Source organism: Lygodium microphyllum, chromosome 4, assembly GCF_053477565.2.
Source record: "Lygodium microphyllum isolate KBCC chromosome 4, Lygodium_microphyllum_v1.1.10, whole genome shotgun sequence".
Lineage (NCBI taxonomy): Eukaryota > Viridiplantae > Streptophyta > Polypodiopsida > Schizaeales > Lygodiaceae > Lygodium > Lygodium microphyllum.
The window spans coordinates 62,335,025-62,346,485 of NC_141138.1; the positions used below are offsets into that span (position 1 = coordinate 62,335,025).

Below are 11,461 nucleotides of genomic sequence, written 5' to 3' on the forward strand. Positions count from 1 at the left end.
ATTTGCAAGATGGGAGAGCTTGTGAGGTGTGTATACATTGTATTTTTTCATTATATATCTTTGAATTTCTACACAAAAATAAACAATTCTCAAATACATCTTGACAGATACGTGAGCTCGAAGGAAATTGATCCAAACACATTGCAAGATGCTCGAGTATTATCTATCGAGGTGGTTTGTTTGGTGGAGGAAATTTTTCCTCGATCCATTTTGACTACTCAATTACATTTACTCGTACATTTGATTGATGAGATCTCACTTTGTGGGGCAGTTCATGTAAGGTGGATGTTTTTTCTTGAGCTCTTCATGAAAACTTTGAAAGATTTTGTGAGGCAAAAAGCACGGCCTGAGGGAAGCATGGCTGAGGGTTGGTTAGTGCAATCATCCCTGTTTATATCTCTGAATATCTTGCTGAAGTGGATCCCTCTCAACCACGACTATGGAAAGATGATGAAGACTTGAGGATGATCTCTATAGTACCTCAAGGAAAAGGAATGAGTAAAGTGCTAACAAAAGAAGAACTTCGTAAGTTAAATAGTTTTTGTGTGCTCAATAGTGATGTAATGAGCAAATGGGTGACACTATATAATGAAGCAAGGGCAAGAAGAAAAAGTGAAAGACAAGAATTTTGCACTAGATATGGATGTAATGTCTCATTTCTAGATCATCTAAATGCGCTCCCTCGTCATATTGATATAGATTGGTTACATGAGGAAATGGAGAGAATGGAAAAAGAGGAGGAAATTAATATATCTCAAGAAGAGTGGGAATACACACAAGGTTGCTTATCAAAGGTGAGACATACTATCAATTAATTTGTTTCTATAAGTTATATTTTACATAAATAATTGACATGTTGGATCTTTTATCTTTTACTATTAGTGCACATTATTCAATGCTATTTGGTGTGAGGGTAAACATCTTCGAACTCAACATATAGATGAAAAGAGAAATACCCAAGATTGTGGTGTCCTTGCTCACTTCGAGGATGCCAATGGTACCATGGAAGGTTATTGTGGCTTGATTCAAGATATTCTGAAGCTTGACTTCAGACGATTCTTTATATATGTACTGGATGTGAAGTGGTTTAAAGAAGTGGTAACAAATGGTGAGCATTGCACAATCAGACGTTATCCAAGTGGTTTTGTAATCATCGACTCTACAAAATTTCACCAAAACAAGAATGACACATTAGTACTACCTCAACAATGCGAGCAGATATATATTCAAAAGCTAAATTTTTAATATGTATACATGTGATACATATATACAATATAATAGGTATTTAAGTTTATTACTTTTTTTTTCAAATATAGGTTGTGTATCATCCAATGGTAAACAATAACCGATGGTGGTATGTCATCCCTATATCTAATCGTTCAAAACCAATATATGGTAATATTATCGACATGGAGATAGCAGATGACAATCCAACAATTAATGATGATGTACATGATGACACCATAATGGATGATATTCGTGATATAGTACAAGATGAACCTCGTGAGGATGTTCAAGGAAACGCAGAAGAAGACAATAATGTGATTATCGATAATATTGATGAAGTTATTGAGCAATATAGCAACACATCTGATAGTGGGATAGACTTATTTGTTTCGTTACCTCTTGGTAACATAGACCTAGAAGTAGATAGTTTAGCAAGGGCTGATCTCATTGAAGATGAGATGGATCATTCACTGTAACATACTTAATTTGCTTAATGATTCAATGTGTATTCCTAATTCTATGGTTTTTATCATGCGCACACGTGCATACTCAAGAATCAATAGTCAAGTTTAAAGCTAAATTGAATTTTCCATAATAAAAAGGAAGTATTTTTTATCATCTTCAAGTAGAGAAATTACGAGATACAAATTGCAATGCTTGCTACTAATTGTAAGGTTTCTGTCGCTTGCCGCTAATTACTTATATCAGGCTTGTCAACAACTGGAGGAACTGTAGAGAGCAATGAAAAAGTAATGATTAACTCTATTTTTTTAATTCAATGATTCAATGTGTATTCTTAATTCTATGGTTTTTATCATGCGTACATGTGCATGCTTAAGAATCAATTTCAGGTGGTTAAATAATTATTAACTTTGGTTTTTTAACTATGTGAGTTGCAATTTTAGGTGGTTTAATAATTGTGCGTCTGCTGGCGTGTCTATATTGGCGTCTATTTGCGCGGATATATAGACGCAAAATTCGCTGTATTTACACGCACTTTTACACACACTTATAGACGCAATGATAGACGCGCCCGACTTTGCGCGTCTAACATGCGCGTCTATGCCTCGTTTCTGTTGTAGTGGCACCTCCATCTTCCCTACCTCCTTCAAATCCATTCGTGCCTCTATAGTGTCTCTCTTTCCTGTGATGTGGTCCCATAGTAAGCTTCCCACGTTCTTGAAAATATGCATGGGATCCAACAAGTGGTTGATCTGTTAAGTGGATCCAATATGGCAACTCGTAGAAAACTGAGAACCGTCGCATTCCGTTTGGATGTGACTCCATGTGGACCATTTTCAGCTCATACCAGCTTTGGGCATTCATACGTGCTGGAGGTCGTCAAAGAAAATCTTCCCTGAGTTCATGACCCTCTAGCAAGAGAGCAACATGTCCTTGATATACCATCTTCTTCATGGTTCGTGACCTTCGGGAGTCTAACTGTGGCCCACACAATGGATATGCATGATAACCTAAGGTAACCAAACCAATCCCAACATCTCTATCCAATGAATACAAGCTTGAACGAGCTATGATAGATATTACCAACTAGAACGGAAGCCTACTCACCTGAGCACTCTCCGAATCCCAGAAAGTCATGGACGGTCCACATGAGAATGGCTCGAATATTGGTGGACCGTTGACCATCGTTCTTGCTCATATCTTGGACGGTGACTCCCTCCTTCCACAAAATCTTAAGCGTATCGACTAATGAACGAAGATACACGTCCATATTTTTGACTTTGTAGTGGTGAGGAACGAGAAAGCTAAGGATGAGATGTCTTTTCTTCGTAGAAAGCCATGGAGGGATATTGTAGTTGACAAGGACTATAGGCCACACACTGTAAGAAGTTGAGTGCAGACTGAATGGGTTCATGCCATCCATAGCAAGACCAAGCCGAAGATTCCTTAGCTCTCGAACAAAGCCTGGGAAGGTAGATTCAATGTGGCTCCATGTGCATGAATCCATTGATATTCGTTGAACTCCATCTGTTCTGTGCATGCCACGTTGTCAAGCTCACCATACTGGATGCATGAAACATGTGGTTTATGCGGGGGATAAGTGAAAAGTGTCTAAGAAAATTTTAAGGGATGGTTTTTCCTTGCAATTCTCGTTGATACATGTGAGCATCACACTTTGGACATGTCTCCATAGTCTCGTATTCTCCTCAAAACAGTATGCAATCATTGATACATGCATGGATGCTCTTGTAGTCCATGCTAAACTTTCGTAAAACATATCGTGCATCATCACGAGACTCACGCATGGTATTTGCAAGCGGTAAAATATGATACTTCAGTAACCGGAAAAAAAATAATAAAACACCTTGAAAAAGTACAAATGTTTTTTATGATAGTGTTGAAAAGAAACCAACGAAGCGTACGTACAAGGTACCTGAACAACTTCGTCACACTTGCGTTGCTCCACTCGTATTTTGCTTGCACACTTAAAAGTACAAGCAATATCTTCAGGCAAGATACTCAGCACCCATCATATAATGGTATGGATGCTTCCTCTCTAAGTGGATCAAATGTCTCAACATACATGGGCATCAATGCATCGATCATTGTCTCCATCTCATGCTACAAGATTGTAGGAAATTTTGGAAGGCTGCCTGTCTCCTCTGGTATTGACGGTATAGATTGGGTAGTACCTTCCAAGTAGTGGATTAGCTCAGTCACTCCATTTATCGCACGCCTAGGGATTCTTCTAATTGGCTACAAAGAGTGCACTCCTCCTTGGGACGAGACGTCACCTCCCTAGATAGAAAATTTTCCAACCATATCCAATGTTTTTGTATATGGTATTCAATTAGCTTGCGAATACAATGCATGATTGACATACACTTTTCTTACCGTTTGCTCAAAATCTGAGATCGCCTAATTAATGATCTTTGATTGAAACTCACCAAAGTGTCGTACGTGTTCTATAGACAATCGACGTTTTTGTCTAATTGCTAGCTTACATTGAGAGCAAGGACATGGGACATGTTGATTAAGATACGCCTCACGATCTTGAACATCACGACCTTCATCGTTTTCCATTTGGTCTACGTTACGACAAACAATTTGTTCTTGTTATCATTCTTTTTTTCTTTCCTAAATTGTTTGAGAATGGATTTCTTCTCTTGTAACTCAACAAAATTAACATATGTAAAGTCTCCACCCACCCACAAATTAACGTACGTCGGAGTGTTTCCTATCTCATGGTATTGTACTGGACCTCACCAGCCCTTGCCACCACCACCGCTACTACTACTACTACTACTACTACTACTACTACTACTACTACTACTACTACTACTACTACTACTACTACTACTACTACTACTACTACTACTACTACTATTACTACTACTACTACTACTACTACTATTAATGCTACTACAAACAAGAAAAGAAGATGTTAAAGAACAAGATCTTATCCTCTCTTTGTTTTTTATCCATTCATTCTCTTATCTCCTTCCATCTCTCTCTCTCTTTTTCTCTTTCTTTATTATGTTATATGTTTATTTCCTCTCTCTCGTTCCTTCTTTCTTTTTCTCTTCCTCTCCCTCTCTCATTTCCTTTAACAAAATAACTCTCTCTCTCTCTCTCTCCCTCTCTCTCTCTCCCCTACCAATTTCCTTTAACAAAACATCTCTCTCTCTCTACTACCAGTTCCACTACCACTACCACTACCACTATCACTACTACCACTACAATAAACAAGAAAAGAATAAAAAACAACAACAATAACTACTACTACTACAACAACAACAAAAAACAAGAAAAGAAGAAAATACTACTACTACTACTACTACAAAAAAAGAAGAAAACTAAACAATAATAAACAAGAAAAGAAAAAAAACTACTACAACAACAACAACAACAACAACAACAATGAACAAGACTACTACTACTAATACTACTACTACTGCTGCTGCTACTACGATGACTATGACTTCGACTACCACAATAACAAACCACTACCACTACAATAAACAAGAAAAGAAGAAGAAAAAAACAACGACAACTACTATTACTACTTCTACTACTACTACTACAAACAAGAAAAGAAGAAAAAACTACTACTACTACTACTACAATAACAACAACAACAAACAAGAAAACTAAAAAACAATAAACAAGCTGAAAAGAAAAAAAACTACTACTACCATAATAACAACAACAACAACAACAAAAAAGAATACTACTACTACTACTACTACTACTACTACTACTACTACTACTACTACTACTACTACTACTACTACTACTACTACTACTACTACTACTACTACTACTACTACTACTACTACTACTACTACTACTACTACTACTACTACTACTACTACTACTACTACTACTACTACTACTACTACTACTACTACTACTACTACTACTACTACTACTACTACTACTACTACTACTACTACTACTACTACTACTACTACTACTACTACTACACTACCATCACGACTACAACCACAACTATGACTACCACAACAACAACAATAAGAAAAGAAGAAATTAAACAAAAACAACTATTACTATCACTATCATTACCACTACTACTACTATGATTACCACAACAACAACAAACAAGAAAATAAGAAATTAAACAACTACCACTACCACTACCACTACCACTGCCACTACCACTACCACTACCACTACCACCACCACTACTACTACTACCACAAGAACAACAATAACAACAACAACTACTACTATTACCACTACTACGACTACAAACAAGAAAAAAAGAAATTAAAGAACTACTACTACTACCACCACTACAAACAAGAAAAGAAGAAGTTAAAGAACTACTACTACTACTACTACTACTACTACTACTACTACTACTACTACTACTACTACTGCTACTGCTACTACTACTGCTGCTGCTGCTGCTGCTGCTGCTGCTGCTGCTGCTGCTGCTGCTGCTGCTGCTGCTGCTGCTGCTATTACTACTACTACTACTACAAACAAGAAAATAAGAAATTAAAGAACATGATCTTACCCTCTCTTTGTTTTTCATTCATTCATTCTCCTCTCTCTCTCCCTCCCTCCCTCTCTCTCTCTCTCTCTCTCTCTCTCTTTGTTGTCTTGTCCACACTAGCATTGCGGGCATTGACACGGCATAATTTTATAGAAAGCAGCATCGACCGGCGGTTGGAACAACGGCCTGGAGCTAAAGACTGAACTAGGGAGGAATCAGAGCAGACAACATTGGCTGAGCCCAGAGCACGGACCTCAACTACGACGCTGAAAGAGCATGGACCTCAACACTCCGTTGCGAGATCCAGGAACGAACAGCCTTGTGACAGAATTATCTTGTTGGAGCTTTCAAGCAGCCATGTACAGTCTCAATCAAGTTTACAGATGCAGAAACACGAAAGCAGGCCTCCATTCGTAAAGAAAATGGTCTCTCCTCAACATTTCCTATCTTTCACAGTAGAGAGACAGTAGCAGGGGAGGTGTGGATAGATCCATTGCCAAGCAAGAGAGTGGAGCACTTGGGTGTGAAAGTTGAACTTCTTGGGAAAATAGAGTTGTCTTTAGAAAGAGGTCATGTATACGACTTCATATCTTTGGGCATTGGAGGATCTGGCATTTCTGCTCTCGCTTTTCATGCTCTAAAACAGCCTGCCCAGCCTGGGGTCACATACATTCAGATTCGTAGTGTGTAGGATTTTTTTGTTCTTCCAAAGGGTTACACATTGTCAAGCTTAGAGGCATTGCAGAAGGAAGGCTCCTGGAATGTGCAAGCTGGGACATCATTTGTGGATGTGCAGTTTCAGGAGGAGGTGAAAAGTGGGAAACTTTCTTCATTGAAGGTGGTTTCTCTGACATTCAACAGGTCTATCGAGGGGGCTTTTTCCCAGTGAGGCGACATGCCGCTCGAGCTCCATAACGTGGAGCCTCTAATCAACCAAGCTATCAAGGAGGCGAAGAAAGATTTCAAGAAGGATGCAGATAATGCCTTGAACCAAGAAACCCGCCAGCTCCATGAGAGGATCCGGCGACTGGAGGAGATGGTGAAGACACTCACAGAAGAGAAGAGGGATCTCAAAACCGACCTGGACAAGCTACAAACGGAAGTGTCACATCTACGGGAGGCAAGAGAGGACGCGGATTTCAAAGTGGACCTCCGAGAGGCTATCACGAAGGAATGCCGAGAGGACCTCCAGGTATGCATTAAAACCGAAGTTGAGGCTTCGAGAGAGGGATGGGAGAAAAAAATCAAAGCAAACATGAAGGAAGAATTAGAAGGGAATAAGGAGGGGTGGATTGAGGTAGTGAAGAAGAACATTAAGAAGGAGGTCCAGGAAGAAAATAAAAAGGAGGAGGTAGCCCGGGTTCAGGAGACCTTAGAGGAGGAGAGGCTCAGGAACGCGTGTAGATTGAACGTGCGTATTACCGGGCTCCCCGAAGGGGCCTCTCCAGAGGAGGACGCACGCGGGCTATGCACCCGACTAGGGTACACGAGCATGCCCTTTACTCAAGCATGGCGTGCAGGACGAGATACTACCAGGGTCAGAGCTCTGATATTACATATGAGCACATCGGAGGACAGAGTCGCTTTCTTTCGGAAGAGGATTTCGCTCCGAGGGATGACTGGGGCTCCCATCTTCATGGATGAGGACCTGACTCAGATGCAGATTGCACACAGACGAGCATGCATGCCACAGATACTCCAAGCACATAGAGAAGGCCGTAAGGCCTTCTATCGAGATGGCGGGATTTTTATAGATGGACGCCCCACCAAATAGGGGGGCGTGGCCTATGAGACGGGCAGAGGACTGTATAGGAGACCCCGATAAGTGTGGCAATTTGGAACTGCAACGGCTCCCTATGGTCACGACCGGACAGACTTGAGGAGATTTTGCCCGACCATGATGTTATATCCCTCACAGAGACACATGAGAGCCCAGAGAGAGGGCTCTCACGCATTACAGGATTTGAGTGGGTATCTGCATACGGGGCTACTACTAGGCAGAGCACATCTAGGGGCTCAGGAGGGGTGGCAGTTCCAATCCGTCAGGGGATACAGAGACATATCCAGTTAGTGAGACGAGATGAGGAGGCCAGTTACATATGGATCAGAGTGCAAATATCAGATGAGAGATGGATCTATATGGAAGTATGCTACTTTTCACCACGAGGGTCCAGATATGCTACTACGCAGGGTGATATTCAGGCTAGAGATTCCCCCTCCCCTTATTCACAGCTCTCAGAGGACATTATTCTGTATTCTAGTTTGGGTGAGGTCTTCCTTATGGGAGACTTCAACGGGCACACACAGAGCCGACAATGTGAGAGTTTTGATATGGAGCAGCTAGAGATCATGAGAGCATTAGACCCTGAAGAGTTGGGGATCAGTAGGGAGTCAGCAGATACTGGGCCAGACGCCACAAGGTATGGAGGGCATTTACTTGAGCTTTGTAGTAGACATCATCTCGTTATTTATAACGGGATGGCACGATGGCCATATTCAGGAGGTCTTACATGCTTCCCACATGGGGGGGCGAGAGAACTATAGATTATCTGCTCGGGCCGATCGATGGGATGCATACTATCGAGTCCTTCGGCCTTGGGAGACTTCCACTCAGTGCCGATCACACCTTTCTCAGTTTCTCACTCCTCACCTCATTACCATCACCACCTGCAGATATCATACCCCACATGCATACTACCATACACTTCACTCATGAGCTCGTATATGTTTACTCACAGCATCTGGAGGAGCACATCACGTCACTTGATCCATACGCACCCCTTGATACACTGACCACTGATATCACACGCATTCTGCATGATTCTGCTACACTCAGTTTTCCACATCACACATACACGCACCCCCCTCGGACCGGTACCATGCCACAGAACAGGTGGTATGACAATGAGTGCAGAGATCTACGTCGACAGCTATGCGATTTGGAGGCCAGAGGAGAGATCACACACAGACAGGCACAGAGACGCATTCACCGCTTGACCCGCCGTAAAAAGCGAGAATGGGAGGAGGAGAGATATTGGGATATATACCACCTTCTTATGAGCAGAGATTGTGCAGAGGCATGGAGGCAGATCAGAGAACCACGCTCCCCCACACCGATACATGACCCTGCAGTATGGCATGGATACGCACAGAGTTTATATCATGTACCCGCACAGCCGCTGATACCTACACCATGTACAGCGAGACCAGGTATTTCATCCTTTTTCACCACTAGTATGGTGAAACATGCTATCTCACGGTTACAGCATGGCCGCGCTCGAGACCAGTTTGATCTTCAAGCAGAGCATATTATATATGGCAGAGACACATTGGCTCCACTCATTGCTCACCTCTTCAACCGTGCATTGTCTGAGGGGTTCCCTGACTCGTGGAGAGCACACCATTGTACCTATCCACAAGTCAGGGGATCCTATGGATCCTAACACATATAGGACCATCATGATTGGGACAGTTTTGTCCAAACTTTATGGCACGGTGATGGAGGAGGAGCTCAGCACACTGGCAGAGAGAGAGTGCATGCGCACACCCGGACAAGCAGGGTTCAGACGGGCATTTTCTACCATAGACCACATCTTCACTCTCCGTTGTCTGATCGACCAGACACGAGTGAAGAAACAGAGATTGTATTGTTGCTTTGTGGATTTCCGCAAAGCCTTTGACACGGTTCCGAGAGAGAGGCTTTTCAGACGCCTACTTGATCTCAGGGTGGATGATGACATGATGTGGGGTATTTATGCACTATATTAGCAGATTACTGGCAGAGTCAGATGTCCGGGAGGTATATCAGATCCCCTTGTGAGCACCATTGGTGTGAAGCAAGGATGCCCACTCTCACCGACTCTATTTGGGCTATACATTGACGAGATAGTAGAGTTTATTCAACAGCGAGCCGGTGGAGGTATAGATCTCAGTGGAGCCACAGTTCATATCTTACTATATGCAGATGACATTGTGTTGGTCTCAGACTCAGCTCAGGGATTACAACAGCATTTATTAGCATTGGATGATTTTTGCATACAGAGAGGCATGACAGTGAACCTTGGTAAAACCAAGGTTCTTATATTCCATACATCAGCTCAGATACGCAGACAGAGTATTTTCATGGTAGCAGGAGGGAGTATTGAGGTCACTGGATCATATGTATATTTGGGAGTCACCTTTACAGCAGCTTCAGGGACTTTCTCGATGACACAGGCAGCTCGAGACCGCCTCACTAGGGGATACTCAGCATTGGCTCTTATGGAGCGACAGTGTCATCAGGCACATTTCCAGGAGCCCCGCACCAAGGGGTGGCTCTTTGATACTCTAGTCACTCCAGCACTGATGTATGGAGCAGCTATATGGGAGCCAGGCCTTGCCGATTATGTATGGACATTGATGGAGAGACCTCAGGTGATCATGATATCTAGATTGATTCGCAGCAAGGCCTCAGTCCCACATGACATTGTGCGAGCAGAGCTTGCCACACCGCCCATGCTAGTCGAGGCATTATTTCAGACAGTCTGCTTCCTACACAAATTTCAGGATATGGACAGAGATCGCATTGCATATAGAGCATATATGGCATCTCAGGAGATGGCTTGAGCGGGGGATACCACATCATGGTATGCACAGACTAGAGCTGGTTTGACAGACATGGGCTGGACATTGATAGACTCCCACCTCTTCTATATGATACTCAGGCTCCCACTTACACCCTCTCTCTCTCTAAGAGGAACAGAGTCATCAGACAGGAGATATGGCATATTTATATACAGAGGACATGGGTCAGCCCTGCACAGCCACTGCCATCGAAGATGGCACATTATTATACACAGTTCTTGAGGATATCAGAGCAGGGATTCATAGAGATTCCGAGATATATGCAGATCTATATGCCACATCGATTGAGAGTTCTTATTGGACAACTCAGGGTATCATCACATCAGCTTATGATTGAGAGTGGCAGAGCCAGTGGCATCCTGCGAGAGGAGAGGATATGCCCCCTTTTCAGATCAGAGGTGGAGAGTGAGGAGCATTTTGTTCTCAGATGCCCGGCATACTCAGAGTTGAGATCTAGATACACATTGAGCAGCTCACTTCAGGGATGTATGACTGATATGGATAAGAGATCATTTGGCCGTTTTCTGGGAGAGGCATGGCACATCAGAGAGCAGAGCAGACAGCGGGTCCCAGTCAGAGAGGGGCCCACCCAGATGACTATTACACAGTTCTTTCAGACAGACAGAG

General features: G+C 42.4%; 1 protein-coding gene across 1 annotated transcript; it reads left to right on the forward strand.

Annotated features, from left to right (window-relative positions):
* Positions 1-7,106: 7,106 nt before the first annotated feature.
* Positions 7,107-7,985, forward strand: LOC148037096 (uncharacterized). Its single transcript, XM_087677069.1, has 2 exons — positions 7,107-7,403; positions 7,473-7,985. Exons 1-2 carry the CDS (start codon positions 7,107-7,109, stop codon positions 7,983-7,985), a joined length of 810 nt encoding a protein of 269 aa, XP_087533195.1.
* Positions 7,986-11,461: the final 3,476 nt, after the last annotated feature.

What these genes read in the sequence shown, in the direction of transcription:
- LOC148037096 (XM_087677069.1), top strand. Translation starts at nt 7,107, where the DNA reads ATGCCGCTCGAGCTCCATAACGTGGAGCCTCTAATCAACCAAGCTATC. An exon ending in AATGCCGAGAGGACCTCCAG is followed by an intron (nt 7,404 to 7,472) that starts GTATGCATTAAA and finishes GCAAACATGAAG; the next exon opens with GAAGAATTAGAAGGGAATAA.